The 25,369-nt window shown below is 44.8% G+C and overlaps 1 protein-coding gene across 1 annotated transcript in view; it reads right to left on the reverse strand.

Moving 5' to 3' along the window:
- The window catches only part of LOC119849263 (disintegrin and metalloproteinase domain-containing protein 20-like), a 202,866-nt gene extending 178,774 nt beyond the window's left edge, over positions 1 to 24,092 (reverse strand). Inside the window, exons 1-4 of the mRNA XM_043504014.1 lie at positions 24,024 to 24,092; positions 21,591 to 21,673; positions 19,898 to 19,962; positions 10,916 to 10,993 (exon numbers count right to left, since the gene is read on the reverse strand). Coding sequence (XP_043359949.1) covers positions 10,916 to 10,993; positions 19,898 to 19,962; positions 21,591 to 21,673; positions 24,024 to 24,066 — 269 coding nt within the window. The 5' untranslated portion in view covers positions 24,067 to 24,092. The remainder of the gene's footprint in view (positions 1 to 10,915; positions 10,994 to 19,897; positions 19,963 to 21,590; positions 21,674 to 24,023) is intronic.
- Between the last annotated feature and the right edge of the window lie 1,277 nt (positions 24,093 to 25,369).

Genomic DNA, 25,369 nt, shown 5'->3' on the forward strand with positions numbered 1-25,369 from the left:
AATGCAGAGATAATGCAGCTGAAACTGAGTGAGCTTCAAAGAGAGGTTCTCAAATATTAAACCTTTCACACAATGAATTCCTAATACCTTACTATTCACGCTTCTACTATCTTACTATCAACAGCTAGTTGCAGATGTAATAACAGAAAAAGAGGCCTCTTGGAAATGACGTGATATTTTCTAATGCAATTATGTCCAAGGAAAGTGAAGGAAGAGGGAAAAATCAGATTCAATTTAACTCCCAAACTACGTAACCTTGTTCTGTCAAAAGGTTTAGGAAAGACTACTGGTTTATATGAAAATCTGACACCATCTGTAACAAGCTTCTGAAAAATATAGGCATGTTGTCAAGAAACTGAAGTGAAAATGCAGTCTTATCTGTGTATTTTCTTCCTAGGAACCACCATGTCCAGACAAGGGACTGTTCCCTTTCTGCCCACCAACTGGAGGCAGACCAATTCCAGAACAATATTATTTTTCCACTTTAGAAGATAACTACATAAAAGTTAAGTACTATTTGATTCCAGTCATTTCCAACAGAGCCTTAATAAGAGATTAGGGGATACTTTTTTTAGAAAATAAACCAATCTTCTCCTTCAAATAACTTAATAAATGAGTGGCTCCTCAAAGGGAGAGTCTGACTGTCAGATATGGGGGATACTAAAAAGGATACTCATAAGCCTTAATGAAGTTTCCTATTAATTGTTTATTTATACTATAGGAGGGCCTAAATAGCAAGAGGTTAATCAGGGCCCCATTGTACAGATTTCATTGTAATACCTGGATATAACAGACCTACTTCAGTATGTGACGCACAGGAGAGCATGGATCATACAAAACAGTAAACATTATATGCAGTGTACCTGTCTCAGTTTCCTTACCACACCAGGATATTCTTTGGGATCAAGTCAGAGTCTCTTGGGTTGCCCAGAGTTTGTAGGGCCATCTGGGCACAGAAAAGCAGGCAGGGCTCCCCTGCAACATAGGGTTCCTATATGTTGGGTGATTTTACTCCCTCCTGCTCTCAAGGCCTCCTTCTTGTCTGGCTCTCCCTGTTTCTGTGTGGCTCGCTATTTTAAATCCATCCTGGCTTCCTTTAGTCTGTCTTTTGAGTAACTTTCCACTGCTCTTTCTTTTCCTCTTCCCTTCAGGGGAGTCAGCTAAACCAATGTGCTAAGAATGCAGCTCACCCATTGTTCAGAGGGTTTGCTCCTGAATAGAGTCATGGAGTCCTAAGCACCATCCTATTGTACTTCTGCCTGATATGTACCTGCTACAGGATCTGTCAGCAAAAATAGATCCACATGCATATAGGCACAGCAGGTTTTCATAGTACAACTTCCCAAGATGAACCAGAATTTGTAAATTGTACAGACATACTCCCAATCCATCACATTTCTCCTTTATTGAAAGCACTCTTGCTTGATTATTTGACCAATACTCCAGGGATGTTTTGGCACCCCATCTTCAGACAGTGCATCTTGTGTGACTACTTATTAATTCAAACTTAATACATGCATTCAGTCATTATAAATGATCTGGAGGATGGTGTGGATTGCACTCTCAGCAAATTTGCGGATGATACTAAACTGGGAGGAGTGGTAGATACGCTGGAGGGGAGGGATAGGATACAGAAGGACCTAGACAAATTGGAAGATTGGGCCAAAAGAAATCTAATGAGGTTCAATAAGGATAAGTGCAGGGTCCTGCACTTAGGATGGAAGAATCCAATGCACCGCTACAGACTAGGGACCGAATGGCTCGGCAGCAGTTCTGCGGAAAAGGACCTAGGGGTGACAGTGGACGAGAAGCTGGATATGAGTCAGCAGTGTGCCCTTGTTGCCAAGAAGGCCAATGGCATTTTGGGATGTATAAGTAGGGGCATAGCGAGCAGATCGAGGGACGTGATCGTTCCCCTCTATTCGACACTGGTGAGGCCTCATCTGGAGTACTGTGTCCAGTTTTGGGCCCCACACTACAAGAAGGATGTGGATAAATTGGAAAGAGTACAGCGAAGGGCAACAAAAATGATTAGGGGTCTAGAGCACATGACTTATGAGGAGAGGCTGAGGGAGCTGGGATTGTTTAGTCTGCAGAAGAGAAGAATGAGGGGGGATTTGATAGCTGCTTTCAACTACCTGAAAGGGGGTTTCAAAGAGGATGGCTCTAGACTGTTCTCAATGGTAGCAGATGACAGAACGAGGAGTAATGGTCTCAAGTTGCAATGGGGGAGGTTTAGATTGGATATTAGGAAAAACTTTTTCACTAAGAGGGTGGTGAAACACTGGAATGCGTTACCTAGGGAGGTGGTAGAATCTCCTTCCTTAGAGGTTTTTAAGGTCAGGCTTGACAAAGCCCTGGCTAGGATGATTTAACTGGGACTTGGTCCTGTTTTGAGTAGGGGGTTGGACTAGATGACCTTCTGGGGTCCCTTCCAACCCTGATATTCTATGATTCTATGATTAAACAGTTCCAATTATCATGAAAACATCATAGTTAGGATCCTACCTACATTATATAAATTCATTCCCTCATTATCCCAGGGAAGGGGGAACTAGCTGCAGAGTTAGCAGGCCCCCGTATGCTAGTCACCCCGGTATTTCTGATTGGTTGGGGTGGTCCCAAGATCCTTGGGTCTCCTTCTGTGAGAAGCGTGGTCCTGGTGCTGGGTCGAGGTGGAATCTATTCACTTTCCCACAAGCCCAGTCCCCATCTTCACACCTCCTGGGAGAGGTGAGGTGTTTTTCCCCCTCCATCTCCCTCAAGTTTAATTACATCATGACCAAATAACTGGAAGCCAGAGATTAAGGGGAACTTTTCCACCTCCTTTTCATTTACACTCTCCCAGTGATTGTTTCACACTCCTCTAGAGCATTTCCCACCCTTTAGTGACTATCATGAATTTGACAGCTCTTTTTACTCGTTCCAGGGGAGTTTTGACACATGGCACCATTTGTCTATGCCTGAGTTTCCCTTTTCCTGAGGAGTTTTGAATCATAGCAACTGTCAGCTGTGCCATAGTCTTTCCTGTTCCCAGAGGAGGTCTGGTCCAGAGCACCTCTTAGCTGTACCAGTATCTCACTACTCCCACCTGAAATCTGGGCCACAGACACATTCAGCATTGACTTAGTTTCCGAGGTGAGGGTAGACAGAGATCTCATGCCCCAGCCACTGATTCTGGCCTTGACAGCTTGCACCTGAACCTTCAGAAGTTAACCATATTACATCATTACACAGATTAACACATCATGTGAAATAACGTCCCATGCTCCCACAGTCAGAGTCCCAGAACATCCTTTGGTGTCTATATTGACTCAGGCTAAAGGCAGAGCGATGGAATTCATTCTACCTCCACCTGATAGGATAGGATACAGAAGGACCTAGACAAATTGGAAGATTGGGCCAAAAGAAATCTAATGAGGTTCAATAAGGATAAGTGCAGGGTCCTGCACTTAGGATGGAAGAATCCAATGCACCGCTACAGACTAGGGACCGAATGGCTCGGCAGCAGTTCTGCGGAAAAGGACCTAGGGGTGACAGTGGACGAGAAGCTGGATATGAGTCAGCAGTGTGCCCTTGTTGCCAAGAAGGCCAATGGCATTTTGGGATGTATAAGTAGGGGCATAGCGAGCAGATCGAGGGACGTGATCGTTCCCCTCTATTCGACACTGGTGAGGCCTCATCTGGAGTACTGTGTCCAGTTTTGGGCCCCACACTACAAGAAGGATGTGGATAAATTGGAAAGAGTACAGCGAAGGGCAACAAAAATGATTAGGGGTCTAGAGCACATGACTTATGAGGAGAGGCTGAGGGAGCTGGGATTGTTTAGTCTGCAGAAGAGAAGAATGAGGGGGGATTTGATAGCTGCTTTCAACTACCTGAAAGGGGGTTTCAAAGAGGATGGCTCTAGACTGTTCTCAATGGTAGCAGATGACAGAACGAGGAGTAATGGTCTCAAGTTGCAATGGGGGAGGTTTAGATTGGATATTAGGAAAAACTTTTTCACTAAGAGGGTGGTGAAACACTGGAATGCGTTACCTAGGGAGGTGGTAGAATCTCCTTCCTTAGAGGTTTTTAAGGTCAGGCTTGACAAAGCCCTGGCTAGGATGATTTAACTGGGACTTGGTCCTGCTTTGAGCAGGGGGTTGGACTAGATGACCTTCTGGGGTCCCTTCCAACCCTGATATTCTATGATTCTATGATTCTATGATTGCCTATTAGCTCCTGTTTAGGCATGTTGTATGTCCTTCTTCCTTGGTCCGAGGGGCATGATTTGACTCAGTTCTCTTTGAGCCAGCAGTGTTTGATCTGGTCAACAAACTTCTGTTGATCCAATTCAAAATGCTCTTTCTGATACTTGGCCACCGGCTCCAACCATCTCTCCTCCAAGAACTTTCATTTCCATTCCAGTTTCCACAGCTTTGGACATCTCGCCCTTTCTGCTACTTCTGCAGAATCATCAGTGGAACAGTCTCTGGCACTATCTCTTCGGTCAACTGCCTGTCTGGCAGAAGAAAAAGGGAGCCCTTCTGACCTAATGGTCTGGAGCTAGTGCCAATCCTGCCTCAAGACATGAACACAGCATGGTCGCCAACTTAGATTTCTTCTGATCCGCAGCAATGCACACATGCTCAGAAGCTGGTCTTTCATGAAGTGTTCATAATTCATGTTTGCTAATTAACTTATACCTGAGACAAACTAACAGACCTGCTCCCGACTTTCAGTGTAGCGCAAAAGTATAATCCCCCACCAAAAGTGTCTTAAAAAAACTTCATAGACTAACATGTAGATCCCATCTCTGCTACCATTCTGTCATAGACCCTAGCAAGCACCGTCTTTGGCCACCTATTAGGACTGCTGTTAGGGGAATCCGGAGAAGCAGAGGCTTAAATGTTCCAATCACCTGTAACAAATGTTAAAGGGGAAAGATACAAAAGGGAAACAAAAGGCTGAATTAGTCCAAACAAAAAGGCCTAGTGAGGTCATTCAAGGACTGTGCTGAAATCATGTCTGGTAAACAAAAGTAGCATGGGGCTACTAAACTGGTATGTCGCAAATTAGGCCTAATTAGTGAACAAAATGAGAGCATGGGCTATCCTGGTTATCACTCCCTTTTAGGATCCTTAAATATAAAGAAATTGTGGGGAGAAATCATGATTTTAGAGACGTATCTGCTTGTTGGAAGACAGGTGGACTGGGAGGAACAAACTTCACCACCGTGGCTGCCATCCCCACAGTCTCCTGGGGCCCCCCATAACACTGTGCAACATTCACCATTCTCATCGTGAGAGATAGCCTGACCAAACTGGATGACAGGCAAAGAAGGACTTCAATAACACCACCTCCATTGAATCTGGCTAATCCTGACCACCACCTGGACTGTGAGACTGTCATCTCCCTTCCCCAAGCATGTATCCTTTGCCTTCCCCACCTCATTTCTTCTCTTTTCTATTTCTCTCCTTTTGTCTTTTGTTCAATAACAGTCTCACTTAGCTGGCCAATACTGTATTTTGCAACAAAGTTGTAAGCCTGTGACCAGATATGTAGTGAAAAACAATGCCCTAAACCTCCTTCCCGATATAGGAGTGCCTGATAAGAATATGTGCTGTGCCTGTGTTTCTCCAGCAATGAGGGTGCAAGTAAGAGTCAGCACCAGAGAAAGAAACTGCATTTCTACCTTAGCTGTTGTTTTCTCTCCTCTTTTTTGTCTTAAAGGAAGCAGGATTAGATTTTAAACAACAGCAGCTCCATCCCATCTCAACTGTTTCTCTTTCCCCTGACAAAAAACGACATATATCACTATCTTTGATACCATTGAACAAACTGTCAAAAGAGGCGGGGTGGAGGGGTCCTTCTAAAAAAACTCTATAGCTAAAGGGAAAGGGGATAAGAGATATTGTTAACACAAAAGCTTTAATTAATACTTTACATTTCAAATGCTTCAACTCTTTTTTGCTTCTTTTTCTGTATCTTTAATAAAAAGTGGACACAATTTTTAATGGCGTGTTTGCTATGTCATTCAGCAGGCCAAGGTCTCTGTATTTATTCCAAAAATCAAGCCCTGTTAAACACTGTACAGGGACAGTGTCACAGTAACACCTTCGACTTTCTGGGCACATTTATTCCATCAAAATTAACACAACAGCACTGTGAAAATATATAGGTCTGGTCTACACTAAAAAATTAGGTCAACGCTGCTCAGGGCTGTAAAAAAAGCCACCCCCTGAGCAGCATGTAAGCCAACCTGGCCCCTGGTACAGACAGTGCTAGGTCAATGGACAGATTCTTCCATCAACCTAACTGTCACCTCTTGGAGAGGTGGATTACCTATGCAGATGGGACAACCCCTCCCGTCAGCGTAGCTAGTGACTACATTGAAGTGCTACGGTAACAAAGTGCATCACTGCAGTTGTACCACTGTAGTGTTTCAAGCATAGACAGGCCCATAGTAAGAAAAGTCCCTGCCCTGTATGTAAAAAGCTTCCCTAGAGATGCAAGAAGAGTCAGCTTAACTATGTATGCATTGGAAAGGAAATTAAGGATTACTGGGGCACCATGGTCTGTAATGCTCATCCTACAACAATGCAAGTGCAAGGGAGAGGTAAGAATGTCAACCATATCTTTCTAGCGTGCCTGGCAACTGTGATCTCTCTTCTGAGTGCTCCGGAATGGTGAATTTAAGATGATGGCTTGCAACAATTATGGCCACCTCCACTTCTCACTCCCTTCAGTTGAAGTTAAAGGGCACCAAAGCTTACATGAAAGAAGGAAAAACTACCAATAACCCAAAGAAAATGAGGCTTGCAAACTGCTACAAGTGAATGTTTTTTTAAATCTCTGATTTCCTTCCTTCAGGCACAAACTTTTTCCTTGTGAAATCAATGGGAGTTTGGCCAATTTGTAGTCTATGGGGCTAGCCTGCTAGCTTGCTATATTATATGATGTTTTTCTTTATTAATTTGATTGATTATATTATTTTGACGTATATTTTTATACTGAATAATTCCAGTAGGCATTACTGTGACGGGTTGGATCACATAAACCCCCTGGGGGCTGCCACCTGATGTGCCAACACTACTTCTGCCCCTGCTTTCCCTGCCCTCCCAGCTTGGGACTTCAGTGCCCTGCCTGGTTTCAGCCATATCTGCTCGCCTACTGCAAACTCAGACCCAAGTGTGAACCAAGTCCCCTAACAGCTGTAGGCTTAAACCGAAAGCAGCTTAGGAAGTGTTCCTGTCTTTAACACTCAGATGCCCAACTCCCAATGGGGTCTAAACCCCAAATAAATCCGTTTTACCCTGTATAAAGCTTATACAGGGTAAACTCATAAATTGTTCACCCTCTATAACACTGATAGAGAGGTATGCACAGCTGTTTGCCCCCACTCCAGGTATTAATACATACTCTGGGTTAACTAATAAGTAAAAAGTGATTTTATTAAATACAGAAAATAGGATTTAAGTGGTTCCAAGTAGTAACAGACAGAACAAAGTGAATTACCAAACAAAATAAAATAGAACATGCAAGTCTACGTCTACTACAGTGAGAAAACTGAATACAGATAAAAACCTCACCCTCACAGGAATCCCAGTAAGCTTCCTTTTACAGACTAGTCTCCTTCTAGTGTGGGTCCAGCAATCACTCACATCCCCTGTAGTTACTGTCCTTTGTTCCAGTTTCTTTCATGGGGGTGGAGAGGCTCTCTCTGGAGTCAGCTCAAGGCAAAATGGAGGGATCTCCCAGGGGTTTAAATAGACTTTCTCTTGTGGATGGAGATACCGCTCCTCTCCAAGATGGAGTTTTGGAGTCACATGGGCAAGTCCAGCTCCAAGATGGAGTTTTGGAGTCACATGGGCAAGTCACATGTCCATGCATGACTCAGTTTTTACAGGCAGCAGCCATTGCTTACATGTTACCTTGAATGTCCTCAAGCAGACTTCTTATGTGGATTGGAGCCTTCCAAGATTCATTGTCCTTTAAGTGTTTCTTGATTGGGCACTTAATTTGAACAATCCTTTCTCAAGAAGCCAACCAAATGCTTTACTAAGGCTACTTAGAAATCAAGTAAGTACACAGCCAATATTCATAGCTTCAAATATAATGACACATGCATACAAATGGGATGAATAGATTCAGTAGATCATAACCTTTACAGAAATATGTTACATGGAATATGTAGCCTAAAACGTATTCCAATTATGTCATATATACATTCATAAGCATATTTCCATAAAGCCTTATGGGGTGCATCATCACAATTACTTCATTATATTTAGCTGTAATGCAAAGAACACTACAGGCCTGTATCCCATATGAATAGCTAGAACAAGTTAGCATGAGTACTTGTAAACTTTGGCATAGATAAATGGCCTGCCAGTTACCCTTTTTGATTTTGTGGAACTGAATGTTTACCAAAATTCTGGGACATACCTGTAACCACAAGGTACACCACAAGAACATGGAATTAATGGTTTGGGCCAAAGAAAACAGTTTAGCGAATGAAATAATCAACATTAATACTTATCGATAAGTTATTGATATATAATGCTATGATTTAGTCATGGAAGTCACAGAATCCATGACTTCCAGAGAGCTCTGTGACTTCAGCCTGTGGTGCTCAGGAGCTGCAGGGTCCCCTGCTGCCCACAGGGGCCAGGAGCTGTGGGATACACCTGCTACCTCTGGCAAACCCTGCAGCTCCAAGCCGCCACAGGCAGTGGGGGTACACCCTGCGGGTGAGCCCCTGATCTCCTAGCGGTTGCGGACAGCGGGGAACTCCCAAGCTCCCAGCAGTGGCAGGCAGTGAGGGCCCCCGAAGCTGTGGGAGCGGGGGAACCCCCAGGCTCCTAGCCATCGGGGGAACCCTCAAGCTTCTGGCTGCTAGGTCCCAAGCTCTCAGTCACCATGGGTAGTGGGGGGCCCAGGACCTGTGGGCAGCGGGGGAACCCTGCAGTTCCCGACCACCGTGGGCGAACCCCCAGGCTTCCAGCCACCACAGGCAGTGCAGGAACACCCGAGGTACCAGCCACCTCAGGCAGTGGGGGCCCCCAGAGCTGCTGGCAGTGGGGGAACCTTGCAGCTCCGGGCCTCCGCGGGTGGTGGGAGCACCCCACATCTCCCAGTCCCTGCAAGTAGTGGGGGACCCTGGCAGCTACAGGCAACAGAGATACCCCACAGCCCCCAGCTGTTGCAGGCAGCAGGAGGTCCCACAGCTCCCAGCAGTCGGCTGTGGGGGACCCTGGAACTCCGACACCCAACCCCTGGTGGGGTTCCCCTGAGCTCCTAGCCACTGTGCAGCTGCCTCACTGCAGGTGGTGTGGGGACTCGCAGATCCCCACTTTGTCACAGATATTTTTAGTCAAAGTCACGAACAGGTCACGGCTTCTGTAAATTTTTCTTTATTGCCCATGACCTGTCCGTGACTTTGATTAAAAATATCCATGACAAAATCTTAGCCTTATTGATACGTAAGAATATGATAGACTATAGAGTAAGTGTACCCTAAGATTTATCCATGTGAGGAAATAAGATTTGGGCATGGAAGGTTGAGCACTGAGATGAATATTCAGGATATTGCCAAGATCCTATAGGAGGGCAAACCACCATGTGAAGCTTCTTGTAGCTTCAAGTTCTCTTTTGTTTAGCTATCAGCTCAGCTTTTGCAATATAGCTGAGCTACTCAGCACTCGACCCTGATCTCCACCGTCTTGAAATTGAAGAACCTGGTCTATCAAACTCATCTGGCATGCCAGACAAGAGGCTGGTCCTTTGTCTCCCACCACCAGATCCCTAAGGAAGGGTGTGAATATTCTAGTTTAAATAGCTTTTGTAAAGGGATGATACCACAAGTGTCTATAGAACTACTTTACTACTACTACTTTTTTTTGGCTCTGTGGTTTGGAGCTTTGATAACTCTTTCCTTTATTTTAATAAAAATTTCTTAAAGCCTGACTTTGTCCTCAGTGTGAATGTCCTTGCCATACACCCTGAGGGTCGGTACAAAGTATTGAACTCTCTACGTTGTGTAATTTTGTAGCCTGATTTTGGGATAAGAACCTAATTATCTTCTGGTCAGATAATTGGAGAGCCTATAATAAATCAGCCCTATAAAAATCAGATTAACAAATTACTTCAGTGGGAAAAGGACTGGGCTCTTCCCATCATCATATTTTCCCAATCTACTTCCTTCTACACCTCAGTAAGGCTGTTGGCCCTCCAGTAACTATTCATTTGCCTCTACATTCATTGTATACTTGGAAGAATACAACCACTGCTCCCTAACAATTTGATTTTAAAGCAAAAATATTTTGCCACTATTCAGGGAAGATGAGCCCTGCTCACTTGTAACAAGGGAAGGGGAAAATGGAAACAGAGAATGGGAATGTTTTAAACTTTTATTTTAAATCTTTGCAACTTTCAGCAGTTTGACAACCCATTTTCTTCATGTCATCCCCTCTTTCAGTTAGAATTTGTCTAATGAATTTTAAAAATTCAGTATTTTACCTCAGGATTATTATCCATGAAATGTGTAAGTGAGGAAGGCCAAGGAAGAACTGGAAGAAGACAGCGACAGAGAATACTGAATGCTCTGGCATCACCTGGGAAGAAGTACAACTAACAAGTGACCTTAAATGAAGGAACTCAACTGCCCAATGTGTCAGCTACTCAGAAGGAACTAAAGTCTAAGGTAAGGTAATTAACCAGGGGTTTATTAAACATACCTAGGATTAAATTAATCATCTTTCTGCCCAGGAAATGTCTTACTCCTCAGAAAAGTCCCTCAAATTAGAACCAGTTTGAAAAACCCAGGAATTTGTTACCAAAACTGACAAACTTCATCCATCTAGTCTTTATAGTATGGCAGTTTACTTTTATTTAGAATTGTACCTTAGAGAGTACATATCTCATGCTTACCTGTATATATGGGTAATCTGTTATCAAGTCTTCCTTTTCATTGTAAGTAAAAACTGGGAAATTTGGGGCTATGAACATTCTGAAAATAAAAGGTTTTTAAAAAATTAGAAATCCAAAAGCAGGGGACCCTGCTGAAGAAATATAGATCATGCAAGATGGTGCTTGACATAAATTTAGGATAGTCAGTCATTACATAAAATTGGTTATAATTAGTTTTGCTGTTGTTGGGCAACTTAAAGTTGTTCTTCTAAGAAGAAAAGGTGTTGTTTTGCTGTCAGCTAAAATCGCAAAACTAGTTCAAGCTAGTTAAAACTGTGTTGAGAGGCAACTAGCCATTGTTGCAGGAGGATGTATCTGAGACAAGCAGAACACCAGCTGACACAAATATGTGCACTTGGCATTTAGGCATAGAATACAAAAAGGGGGTTTGAGCATCAAGCTTTAGCTCAGCAGGCTTGTTGGACAGCCAAGACCACGGGACACCTGGATGATGTGATGGGTCCTCCTCCTTGCTCTACCATACATAACAAGCCATTGTTTAGTCTTACTGTCATAAACATATAGTTAAGGGTAGCCTAAAATCCCTCCTTTACCTGTAAGGGGTTAAGAAGCTCAAATAACCTGGTTGGCATCTGACCAATGGGGAAAGAAGATACTTTCAAATCTGAGGGGGGGAGGGGGAGTTTTTGTTTGTGCTCTCTTTGTTCCCTTGGGACAGAGAGGGACCAGGGCATGAAAAAACCATCTCCTAAAGCCCTATTTGAAATAAGCATACAAGATTACAAAAATTGTAAGTAATAGTAAGGAAATGTGTTAGATTATCTTTTGTTTTAATCTGTGAATTTTCCCTATGGTAAGAGGGAGGTTTATTCCTGTTTTTTGTAAGTTTGAAGTTTTGCCTAGAGGGGAATGCTCTGTGTTTTAAATCTTATTATCCTGTAAAATTACCTTCCATCCTGATTTTACAGAGATGCTTCTTTTACATTTTTCTTTATAATAAATTTCTGCTTTTAAGAACCTGATTGGTTTTTAGTGTCCTAAAAACCCACGGGTCTGGTCTGTGCTCACCTTGTTTACCTATTTGGTTGGTATATTATTCTCAAGCCTCCCCAGGAAAGGGGGTGTAAGGGCTTGGGGGGATATTTTGGGGAAACAGGACCTCCAAGTGGTCCTTTTCCTGAATTTTTGTCTAGCTCACTTGGTGGTGGCAGCAGTATCATCCAAGGACAAGGAAGGCTTTGTGCCTGGGGGAAGTTTTTAACCTAAGCTGGTAGAAATAAGCTTAGGGGGTCTTTCATGCGGGTCCCCACATCTGTATCCCACAGTTCAGAGTGGGGAGGGAACTCTGACACTTATGGAAACATCATCATAGTAGGGGTTTATAGTGACATTAAGTACAGCATAGAGGATGTACTTCCTTTGGTAAGAAGCTGATCAGCCTTTGGGAAATAAAGGTACTTTTGGTGAATTGTCTACTCATACCCTACTCTTAAAACCAGATCCAAAAATTCCAAGAATTGCTGCTTGCAGTCTTGATGCATGTGATCTGTTGGCTAGAGAAGGTGTAAGGCCAAGCTCTTCAAAGGTATTTAAGGTGTCTGATGCTCACTAAATTCATTTGAGCATAAGCTTTCGTGAGCTACAGCAGCTCACAAAAGCTTATGCTCAAATAAATTTTTTAGTCTCTAAGGTGCCACAAGTACTCCTTTTCTTTTTGCGAATACAGACTAACATGGCTGCTACTCTGAAACCACTAAATTCAGTGTACAATCCAGTGCTTTATCTACTGGGCATTACTCACACATTTCCTAATTAAACCCAAGAACACCTCATTCAACAGTTCTGTATTATTATACACATTGAGCTGTAGCTCACGAAAGCTTATGCTCTAATAAATTTGTTAGTCTCTAAGGTGCCACAAGTACTCCTTTTCTTATTGCAGACATGGCAACACAGAGACAGAGCGAGAGAGAGAGAGAGTTTTGTATGAATTTGTTTATAAATGCTGGATCTGAGAGAAATGTGGCACTGAAAGAAGCATGTTTACTTGGAGCTTTTCCAGTGCCGACAAGGTCTCCAGCACTGAAGAACCATCACCATCTGCACTCATCAGCTCCTGCCTTACAGTTGGCAAATTTGAAGCCCTTGGCACTGACAAATGCTCAAGACAAGTCCAGCTTCTTCAGTTCCAGTGTGGCTCCAAAGCTGAACATAAGATGTTCCACCAACTTGGAGCTAGATAAATACGTCAAAGTCTTCTGTTTCTCCCCTGCAAGGGTGTTGTGATAATTGGGCCTACAAATTTACCCCAGTTGTGATCTCAACTGCAAAAAAGGAGGAAAAGTTTATAAAAAGTGTCACAATAACCTATCATAATAAATGATGATCAAAAAAGGTGCAAAAGGAAGACAGACTGAATTCATCTAAATCAGTGGTTCTCAAACTTATTTGATCGCACCCCCCCTTTGTTGTGTCTATAGTAGTATATGCTTCCTCCCCCTCACACAAGTACATATACATATATATGTGAGGACGGTTCTTCACTTGACTCAGTTTCAGCTTCTTTGTTTTTCCACTTGACTTGGTTTTTTTTTTCCTGTTGCATGAATGAGCAAACAATCCATTGTAATCAAAGCAAAAGCAAAACTGCAATTGTTGTCCATGCTTACAATTAAACATGTAAACCACATCATAGCAAACAGATTAACGTACAGATGTCAATGACTTTGTATAATGCTATACAAGCTTAACAGAAATCCGTCAAAATGCACAGTGCCATCTGGGGACCTGATATGTCTGGAGCTTTGTTAGTTATTCGTTGCTGTGGGTAAAATATTCACAGTACTTCCCCCCTCCCCAAAGTACTTCCCCTCACACCCACCCCAAAGCTTCTCATGCCCCACCAAAATACGTTCCCCACCCATTGAAATAACTCAAAGACTGTGTTAAGATTTCTTGGTAAATAAGAAAAGTGTGGCACCAGAAATTAATAAACCAAAATTGGTGTCAGAAAGTAGGCCGAATTGGTGGACAAAATAATGAGGGGATGTGCTATTCCACCCATACTTCTTTTTCAACATTTTTAAAAGAAGAGTCTTGGAGGAGGGGCTATTGTGACAATGGCTGACTAAAAGCTGACAGAAGGGAAAGGAGTAAGATTCACCACCATGGCTGCCACCCCTACTGTCCCCTGGAGCCCCAGGCCTTCTTTCTTCTAATCCTAGGAGATGTCCTGACCAGAATGGGCCAGAGAGGGGGTTCCAGATGACATTGCCACCTCCACTGGCTCCAACTAAATCCTAAACCCCGTCTGGGTAGTGAGACTTTGGCTCTTTCCCCACGCTCTCACCCCTTTTGTGTGTCCTTTTCCTTCCCCATCTTATCTCCTTTTTCCTTCTGTTTAACAGGAGTGTGGCTTATCTCACCAAAACTGTATATTCTGTGACCAGAAGGGCAGCTAAATGCAATACCCCTAAACAGCCCAATGCTGTTAAAAGTTTGCTAGGTCACAGGGTGTCTGCTAAGGCCCTTTGCTATGTTTGAGTTTTTCCGGCAGAGTTTGCAAATGAGCAGAGGCGGCCCTAGACTAGCTGACAGCAACTGGCGCCCTAGGCGAACCATGCAATCGGCGCCCCCTACCCACAAATCCCAAGGGCAGATTTAGGCTGAGGTTTTTGGTAAACATTTTGCTCCTTTTTTCCTTTTAATGTTTCTAAGCGTTTTTTTTTAAAAAACAGAGGCTTAATTATTCAGTTTGTCTGTCTGTCCGTCCAACCAATGTTTCTGAGATCAGATAAAATAGAGATACAAAATTTTCAGAATAGATTTGTACACGAAAGCTAGATGATATTTCAGTCCAATTTCAAATAAAATGCATTAAAATTTTAATTATACTTTTTATTATTACAAATCCCAAATCATCCATTACACTATCATGGTTTAACTGCCATTACCACTAAGTCCAATATAGAAAGAAATAAGAAAACTCTTCAATGAACTTTAATCTGTATTTACAAAACACTCCGAATAAAAAATACTCTGTGCTCTTAAAACATGACTTTTCTTGCTTTAAGTTTTGAAAATTCAGTCACTAGTTCTTTTAGATCCAATTTTACAGCTCTTTTATGCTCTACTGACATTGTAGCAAGTCCAACAAGTCTCTCTTGCACCACTGTTGAACGCAGATATATTTTTAATCAATTTTAACTTTGAGAAGCTACGTTCCCCGCTAGCTACAGAATCTGGCAAGGTTAAAAGAATGCCTAGAGCTATAAACATGTTTGGAAAACTGTCTGAGAGTTTATTTTCACAAACAAACTTCAGTACTTCTTCAGAAGTGGAATGATTAAGTCGTCTTGAAAAAGCGTGAAGATCACTACAGAAATCTGTAGCATCAATGTCTTTTGAATTTTCCTGAGTCAACGCTGACTCCAGTTTTATAAAAAGTTCTCTTATCTGTTTTACTGTTTTCTTTTGCAAGCTGTGGATATCGTATAGAAAGCCAAATACTGACTCTAGCTGCTGCATCTGTTGAAATCTTTCATCAATCAAGTGAATAGCAGTATCAAGGACTACGAAGTAGAAATTCACTTTGAACCTTTGTTTTGGGTTCTGAATGGGTGTGTCTCGTCCTTCATACAAAAACTGCTGTTTCTTTTGCCAAATGCGAACTGGCTCTGATTGAAATTCTATCGGAAAGTCTATTTCTTCAGCAAGCTCGAGAGAATCTACTAGTGTTCTTTCAAATCCTTCATCACTTCTGAATTCCTCCAGAATATTTTTAGTTTGCTGCAGTTTTTGAATAGCGGAACATATGTTCCCAAGTTCTTTTCCTGAAGCTGCTTATTAATGAGATTAATTTAGAAAAGGATATTATACCACAAAATGAGTGAAGTGTCACTAGCATTGCAGCTCTTGCCTCTGGCGGATGCATTTCATTATGGCTGAGTTATTGCTTATCAAAATTGCAGAGTGGGTCATCTTGACCCTGCATCAAAAATTGAAGATTTTTTTGCTAAAATATTACTTATTTTTGCAGTAAATAAAAGATTTGATATATTAATAAATTCTTGGAAATATAGAGAAATGAATTAGAATTCATATTCCTTCCATACACACACAGGAATTGAAATAATGACATCTTTATTTTATATGTATTTTTTCATCTTTTTTTTTTTTTTTCAAATTGATTTTTTTCCTCGAATTTGGTGCCCCATTTAACTTGACACCCTAGTTCGCCTATATGGATGGGCCGCCCCTGCAGATGAGAATCAACACCAGAAACAGAAGCTGCATTTTTCATCTTTGCTGATTTCTTTCTTTCTCCTTTTGTGTGTTTTTGTCTTGTTTTCTAGGCAATGGGATCAAACTTCAATAACAAAAGCAACAACAGCTCCAGCACATCTCAACTATCTTTTTTTTTTAAGAAAGAACAGAAAAGACAGTAATTACCATTTAAGAAACTGTCAAAAAGGGGTTTTTCCCCTTCTAAAGGCTTTTTACAGCTAAATGGAATGAGGTGTAGCCAGAGTTAAAAGATATAAGATAAATTTAGGATGTAGAAGTCAATAATTAGACTTTAGGATATGTTAGCACAAGTAACTTAATAAAAAACCTGCTGAACTTGTGTCTATGTTTGTGATATCTTGATGTTTTGAAATTAATAGCTGAGTAGATTCCACAAGGTGACAGTTGATAGCCAGGAAGAAATGTTAGAGACTTCCTTAGAGTAACCATGTGTTACTGTTGTCATAAAGTAACATAAATGTTTATGATTACAAGAGAACTAATGAGTTACCCTATGAAAAACAGGTACCACAAAAGTAGTACAGTGTGAGGAGAGATTAAAGAGGCTTGGACTTTTCAGCTTGGAAAAGAGAAGACTGAGGGGGGATATGATAGAGGTATATAAAATCATGAGTGGTGTGGAGAAAGTGAATAATGAAAAGTTATTTACTTGTTCCCATAATATAAGAACAAAGGGCCACCAAATTAAATTAATGGGCAGCAGGTTTAAAACAAATAAAAGGAAGTTCTTCTTCACACAGCGCACAGTCAACCTGTGGAACTCCTTGCCTGAGGAGGTTGTGAAGGCTTGGACTATAACAGAAGTTTATAAAGGGTTTAAAAGAGAACTGGATAAATTTATGGAGGTTAAGTCCATTAATGGCTATTAGCCAGGATGGGTAAAGAATGGTGTCCCTAGCCTCTGTTTGTCAGAGGGTGGAGATGGATGGCAGGAGAGAGATCACTAGATCATTATCTGTTAAGTTCACTCCCTGTGGGGCACCTGGTATTGGCGACTGTCGGTAGACAGGATACTGGGCTGGATGGACCTTTGGTCTGATCCAGTATGGCCTTTCTTATGTTCAAGTTCAAATAAGAAAAAAAGTTAAAACCTTCATAAATGAACCACAGTGGGCATCAGCATAACATATAATAAAAGCTGTATCCCAGCTTGTGTGCCTTGGGGGAGATGCCAGAATAACAGCAACTGGTGATTATGATGCTGAGGATAATTTAAAAAATATAGAACTTCTCTCCAGGCATAGAAAGATGGTCTCCAATACCTGCAGCTACATGCCGAAAAGAAGAAGCCAACGCAATAAAGGATTGTATGACTGTGATGGGTTGGATCACAGAAACCCCCGGGGGCTGCCACCTGATGTGCCAAGTCTACTTCTTCCCCTGCTTTCCCTGCCCTCCCAGCTTGGGACTTCAGTGCCCTGCTCGGTTTGAGCCAGACCTGCTCACCTGCTGCAAACCCAGACCCAGGTGTGAACCAAGTCCCCTAACAGCTGTAGGCTTAATTGAAAGCAGCTTAAGAAGTGTTCCTATCTTTAACACTCAGATGCCAAGCTCCCAATAGGGTCTAAACCCCAAATAAATCTGTTTTACCTTGTATAAAGCTTATACAGGGTAAATTCATAAATTGTTCACCCTCTATAACACTGATAGAGAGGTATGCCAGCTGTTTGCCCCCACCCCAGGTATTAATACTTACTCTGGGTTAACTAATAAGTAAAAAGTGATTTTATGAAATACAGGAAGTATGATTTAAGTGGTTCCAAGTAATAGCAGACAGAACAAAATGACTCACCAAGCAAAATAAAACAAAACACGCAAGTCTATGTCTAATACAGTAAGAAAACTGAATATAGATAAAACCTCACCTTCAGAGGTGTTCCAGTAAGCTTCCTTTTACAGACTAGTCTCTTTCTAGTCTGGGTCCAGCAATCACTCACATCCCCTGTAGTTACTGTCCTTTGTTCCAGTTTCTTTTAGGTATCCTTGGGGGTGGAGAGGCTATCTCTTGAGCCAGCTCAAGACAAAATGGATGGGTCTCCCAGGGTTTAAATAGACTCTCTCTTGTGGGTGGAGACACCCCCCCGCATGCAAAGTTCAGCTCCAAGATGGAGTTTTGGAGTCACATGGGCAAGTCACATGTCCATGCATGACTCAGAACTTACAGGTACCAGCCATGGGTCACATGCTATCTTGAATGTCCTCAAGTAGACTTCGTATGTGGATTGGAGCCTTCCAAGATCCATTGTTCATTAAGTGTTTCTTGATTGGGCACATAATTTGAACATTCCTTTCTCAAGAAGCCAACCAAATGCTTTACTAAGGCTACTTAATAATCAAGCAAGGACACAGACAATATTCATAACTTCAAATACAAAAATGATACATGCATACAAATGGGATGAATAGATTCAGTAGATCATAATCTTTACAGAGATGCGTTACATGGCATATGCAGCATAACACATATTCCAGTTATGTCATATATACATTCATAAGCATATTTCCATAAAGCCTTATGGGGTGCACCGTCACAATGACATTTCCTAACACTGGCTCTTAACATTCGCTCTGGGAGGGTCTGTTTGTGTGGTCTCCATGCACATCTCTTTAAGAGAAGATTGCCAAAGCTCAGCAGCACAAGGAGGTACAAATGTTATTTGTACCAAAATGCAGTGTGGCAAATTGCCTGCACGATTATGATGGGTCCTGCGGTTCCTCTTCTTTTCGGGGGCAGGGGTTCAGGGTGCAGTTTTCTACCCCTGAACTAGGGTATCTACTGTCCCACTAGTAACCCAGAGAAGGGTAGTGGTGAGGGAGGGACCCAGGCCTGCCTTCTACTCTGGGTCCCAGCCCAGAAGCCCTAGGGATAGTGGCAAACCACTTGAACTAGTGCTTCCTTCCCCTGAGCTACTTCCCTCTCCTGCTCTTCAGCTTGTGGGGCTTCCTGCCCTCTCTCTGCACAGGCCAGGTATCTCTTTACCTAGGGTCTTGGTCTTCTAGCCAGCCATGACACTTCTCCAAACTCTCCTCTACTTCAACTCCTCCAAACTGCACTCTGCTCCAACAAAAAAACACTCTGCTCCAACTCCTTTAAACTGCTCCAACTCCTTTTTCTGGCTGATTGAAGCAGTGGGTTTATATCAGGTGACTGGCTTCAGGTTCTCTAACTGGCTTCAGGTACTTTTAATTAATCTATAGCAACCTTTCTTCCTTCTACAGGGAATAAGGCTTCTCATCATCCTGGGGCTTACATCTCTTTCCTATATCACTCTCCTGCTGCCTTCTGGCCATGCTGTATCACAGCAGAGACCGCCTCCAAGAAGAGCCTCCTGTTCTGAATTCTCATCTAGCATATATTTTCCAGTGTATCTCTTGGCAAAGTTAGAAAACATGTAAAAATAAAGTTTATAATGGACAGGGAGCTTTAACTTTAAAGTATGGAGACACTTGTCTCTCCCTAATTATTACTGCTCTAACTAATGCCACCTATAAAAGCAGTTTTCCTTGTATCCCATCTTCTACTTTTTTACCACTTCTGTTATTTCTCCATATCTAGACTGACAGCTTCTGGGGCCAGGAGATTTTGTCTTCATACTATTTGTAATGCCCCATGTACACCTATTTCTGTATAAAAAGAGCAGATGAAAGGTTTGGAAGAAAACAGTCAGTCACTTACTTCTTCTGTAGTAGGTGAACAATATGAAACTTTCCTTCTACTTTAATTAGATAAGACACCTCCTCCTAGAGCATTCAGATAAAAAGTATAATTCAATAGTATTCTAAAACTCTTACTAATCAATACCTATACTGTATTCCATTTTATAAAAATGTATTCATACGTTTCCTCAGATTGTGTTCAGAGAAGATTTTTTTCTCCTTTCATCAAAGGACTCTCTATAGTAGTGAGGTTTGCTAATATTTTCCAAAGTTGCCAATACTGGTCCGGCTGGATCACCATGAGCAGTATAAGAATCCACAATATAAACCAACCTCCTATAGTCCCAACAGTATTTAACACCATATCAATTAAATGTGCTCAGAACAAGTCTAGTTCACAGCGTGAAAAATGCCTGTGGCTGTGGGAGTGTTGTTTTCATTAGGCTTCCCAGTATTGCTAAAACTGGTGTTGCTCAAATCAGTGTCAGCAAAAATGGGAAACGTAGAGAATTCTCCTAACACAGACAGAGCTTCACAGTCGACACTAAACACCATTGCCACAACACTACTATGCAGTCTCAAATGGAGGCTAAAGAACAATTTTTGAATAATGGGTAGAGTCAAATCCAACAGAGTTTGATGCTCTTATTGTCTTAACTTGGCAGCAGCCTCTTCTGTACAGCTGCTCAGAACTGCACATTGCCTTGTAGGATAACATCTTTTCAGAAGTTATGGTGATTTATACTTGCATAGCATGAGTACTCCACAAAAAAGGTGTCTCAACCTCATAGTTTGTGTGTTAACTGTAAAGCATGAATCCCACACATGCCAGTCCATTGTTAGGACTGGCTGTCAGGGAAACCTTCTGATTTTTAGAAAGAAAACACAATACTTCCTTATAGAGTTCTATGACACAGGCATTCTTTAGATGAGTTGTGTTTAAAAAAGTCAGGCCCTTAGCCCAAAGTCTTTTGAAGGGTATTTAGATGACTATCTGAATATTAAGGCACCTAAATACCTTCAAAACTCTGGTCCTACATCACTATCTTAATCACAGATACTGGTTGCAGTTTTATCATAAGGGCTTTATTGTGATATTTAGCCAGAGTACAAAGCTGCAGGAGCCAGGGAGACATACAATTCCAGGTAGAAACTCAGGGCTGAAATGAAGATGCACTATGCCGATGGGAGAGCGCTCTCCTGTCTGCATAAATATTCCACTTCTGTGAGAGGCGGAAGCTATGTCAGCAGAAAAGCCTCTCTTGGTGTGGACACTGCTTTAAGGTTATGAAACTTATGTCACTGAGGGGGGTGTCATTTTCACACCCGAGTAACGTAATTACATCGACTTAAGCAGTAGTATACACCAGCCCTCAAGAGGGAGTTGTTCCCCAGGAGTCAAACATGGATACAGAAGGATGGATACAGAATGTTATTAATGCACATTGAGTTACACTCATAAAAATGTCAAGTGCAGTTACACAGGCAAGCACAGACTATATTAAAGATTATCAAACCTTGTGCGTCAGAGGAGAACCAAACCACTAATTGCTCAGGATTAGGAAGAAACTTTCAACCCTAAATACTTCATTATAGAGGTGGTTATACCTCCCACTGAAGCACCTGGTACTGGTGGTTACCAAAGACAGGATTCATTGATCATTAGTCTGATTCAGCATAGCAATTCCAAGTTTCTTAGAACGTAGTACTACCTTGGTATCTATGCCATCCCTTGGTTCAAGCTTTCTTGGCACTATTACTTCAAAGTAAGAGAATTTCAAAGTTTCAGAAAAGCCTAGAAAGAGAAATAGTTTCAAATAAGTTAAATAGAATATGCGTTTACAATTTATTAGGATATGTGCTTCTAGATTTTGACACTGCAAATCATTTTATACAGAAGTCACTCTGTACAATGTGCAAGGAGGAACAATTCCAGGGACATAGGTGAAGTCTGCATCTTAATTCAATAATGTTTGTAAACCATTTGAGAAGCTTAAATACAGAAAGAACACTACTACTCCTTTGGTTCTCTTTCCCAACCCCAACACAAACCAATTTCTCCATCAGGCCCCTTCCATCCTTTTTCCATAACCCTGATTTTCCAGTCACCCCCACTGTATTCCCCTCTCAATAGGCTCTCTTCCAAGCAAACACCTACCCTCTCTACCTGACTCCACCCTCCCTGGTCCACCTTCTCCATCATACCCAGTTTCATTCTTCCAATACATCCCACATTAAGCCCTGCTCCTCTATCTGTGCTCTGCATCACACAACCCTCAACCATGGCAAGCCCCATATTCCCATTGCTGCACTGTGTTCTTCAAGGAGCCCTATGCTCCAGATACCTCCTTTCACTGTCCCTGCTCTGTCCTCCTCGCACGCCACAACTATTCCCTCGGTGTCAACAACTCTGCCCCTGCAACCACTGTCAACCCCATTTCATCATCTACTATTGCAAACCACACTCAGTAAGCCACACTCCCCATTTCCTGTTCCTGGCCACTGCAAACCTCTTCTAAAAAAAAAACATTTGGCCCCCCTTACTCAGTCAAAATCCCCCCTTACTGCGCTATATTCCCCATATCTATGTTCTGCATTCCCAACTATACCCCCCTTGAGGAGATCTGTCTTTCTCTCTTTGCTCAGGCCCTCCAAAATTCCACTGGGCAAGACCCATTTCCTTCTCCCTGCAGTCCCCCCAGCTTCCCCATTCAGCAAGCTGTACTCCTTTCTCTTTCCTTTATACCCTAAATCACGCCGCAGAGGAACTCACTCTGCCCTCCCTGCTCCACACCCCAAATAAAGCCTTCAGCAAATCCCACACTCCTTCCCTATATTTTCCTCCCAAATTCACGTTGCCAAGCCTCACTCTCTGCCCCTGATTCAGTCCCCCACAAACTCCCCCTCAGCTGGCACTGCTCCTCACTCACAACACCTCCTGGAAACATCCTTTAGGGGGCTGAGCTCCATGCTCAGCTCCCTGAGCCCCCCTTGCACTGCTCCCAAACGTCCTCAGCATGCCTATTTTCCTCACAACCACCACACCTTGGCTCTCCCCCGACCTCCCAGAACACTCACCCTGTGTGGGGCCCACACCACTGTCCCTGTAAAAGCACCCTTCAAGTCTTCTGTGGGCCCTGCTCCCCACTACCTCTGACTGCAGCCATGACCCCTGAATTCCCTACTCCATACCTCTCCCCTGCTCCCCCACATTGTTCTGACCCTGCCCCCACAAAAATCCTTCTCAACCTCCCAAAAACTCAGTGGGCCTGGCTCCTCATTCCCTGCTCTGCCTCCCTCTGAATCCCACCTGGCGGGCCCCTCTTCCATCCCTCCTCCAACCTCACTGAATAGGTCCCTCTTCCATTTCCCCTCATTACCACCTTGACTGCTCCCCGCAAAAGACACCACTTCCCCCTCCCCATCTAAACTGAGCTGAGCAAAGTCCCAGCACCAGCCCAATCCCACAACCCTCGGGAGGCAGCCCCACCCCAGAGGCTCCTCACACACAGACAAGCACTGTCTTCGAGAGACATCACCTCAGTCGCATCCCGCCAGCTCCCTCCCTGATCCAACTCGCCCCTTTCCAGCTGGTGCTCAGGGCCACCCTGTTCCAGGATCCAAACACCTCACAGCCCATCACCCCCGGCTCTAACCCCTCCCTGCCCCATACTTTGAACCTTCCCCCTTGGTCATCTGTGCTCACTTTTCCCTGCCCCTGAAAGACTCCCTTTACCCCCCTTCCCAGTTTGCCTCCACGAACCCTCAGGCCCACAGCCCCTTTCTGCCTCCTGCCAGGTTCCGGGCCCTGACCTGCTCTCAGCAGATCCTGCTCCTGGTCCCGCTCTGGCACCTCCTGAATCTCCCATCCATGTGCCCTGCTCCGGCTTCACAAATCCCCCACCCTTTGATTTACCCCCCAGTGCTCCCTGCTGCCCTCAAGACCCCATATTCCCCCTCCCCTCAAGCCCCCGTTCCCTGCATTGTGCCCCAGCCCTGCTCCTCCTCCTGTTCTGGCCCTGTTTTCCCTCACAACCCTGCTCTGACTCCTGGCTCCCCCTTCCCTGCATGGCCTCCACCTTGCAAGCATGACCCCAAATATCTACCCGCTCTGGCATCTCCACCAGACTCCCTGCCCCCCTCACCTGTGCTGAGGAGCAGGAGCAGGGCCCAGACCTGCAGCCCCATCCCGCGGCTCGGCACAGACACCGGCCAACCACGGGCAGCAAAAGCAGAGACAGCGTCTCCCGCCCCCTCTGCTCAACTGCCCTAGTGCCCCCTCCTCTCCCCCCCCCGCCTCAGGCCCAGCCCCCACCCCCTCTGCTCCAACTGCCTCAGAGCCAGCCCCGCCCCCTCCTCTCCCCTCCCCTCCCCTCCCCCCGCCTCAGGCCCAGCCCCCACCCCCTCTGCTCCAACTTCCTCAGAGCCAGCCCCGCCCCCTCCTCTCCCCTCCCCCCGCCTCAGGCCCAGCCCCCACCCCCTCTGCTCCAACTGCCTCGGAGCCAGCCCCGCCCCCTCCTCTCTCCTCCCCTCCCCTCCCCCCGCCTCAGGCCCAGCCCCCACCCCCTCTGCTCCAACTGCCTCGGAGCCAGCCCCGCCCCCTCCTCTCCTCTCCCCTCCCCTCCCCCTGCCTCAGGGCCAGCCCCCACCCCCACCCCCTCTGCTCCTATTGCCTCAGTGACAGCCCTGCCCCCGCTCCAACTGCCTCAATGCCAGCCCCGCCCCCTCCTCTCCCCTCCCCTCCCACTGCCTCAGGCCCAGCCCCGCTCCCGCTCCTATTGCCTCAGTACCAGCCCTGCCCCCTCCTCTCCCCTCCCCTCCCCTCCCCTCCCCCTGCCTCATGCCCAGCCCCACCCCCTCCCCTCCCACTGCCTCATGCCCAGCCCCACCCCCTCTGCTCCTATTGCCTCAGAGCGAGCCCTGCCCCCTCCTCTCCTCTCCCCTCCCCCCGCCTCAGGCCCAGCCCCCACCCCCTCTGCTCCAACTGCCTCAGAGCCAGCCCCGCCCCCTCCCCTCCCGTCCCCTCCCCCTGCCTCAGGCCCAGCCCCCACCCCCTCTGCTCCAACTGCCTCAGAGCCAGCCCCGCCCCCTCCTCTCCCCTCCCCTCCCCCCGCCTCAGGCCCAGCCCCCACCCCCTCTGCTCCAACTGCCTCAGAGCGAGCCCCACCCCCTCCTCTCCCCTCCCCTCCCCCTGCCTCAGGCCCAGCCCCCACCCCCTCTGCTCCAACTGCCTCAGTGCCAGCCCCGCCCCCTCCTCTCCCCTCCCCTCCCCCTGCCTCAGGCCCAGCCCCCACCCCCACCCCCTCTGCTCCAACTGCCTCAGAGCCAGCCCCGCCCCCTACTCTCCCCTCCCCTCCCCTCCCCCTGCCTCAGGCCCAGCCCCCACCCCCTCTGCTCCAACTGCCTCAGTACCAGCCCTGCCCCCTCCTCTCCCCTCCCCTACCCTCCCCTCCCCCTGCCTCATGCCCAGCCCCACCCCCTCCCCTCCCAC

This window comes from Dermochelys coriacea, chromosome 1 (assembly GCF_009764565.3).
Source record: "Dermochelys coriacea isolate rDerCor1 chromosome 1, rDerCor1.pri.v4, whole genome shotgun sequence".
NCBI lineage: Eukaryota > Metazoa > Chordata > Testudines > Dermochelyidae > Dermochelys > Dermochelys coriacea.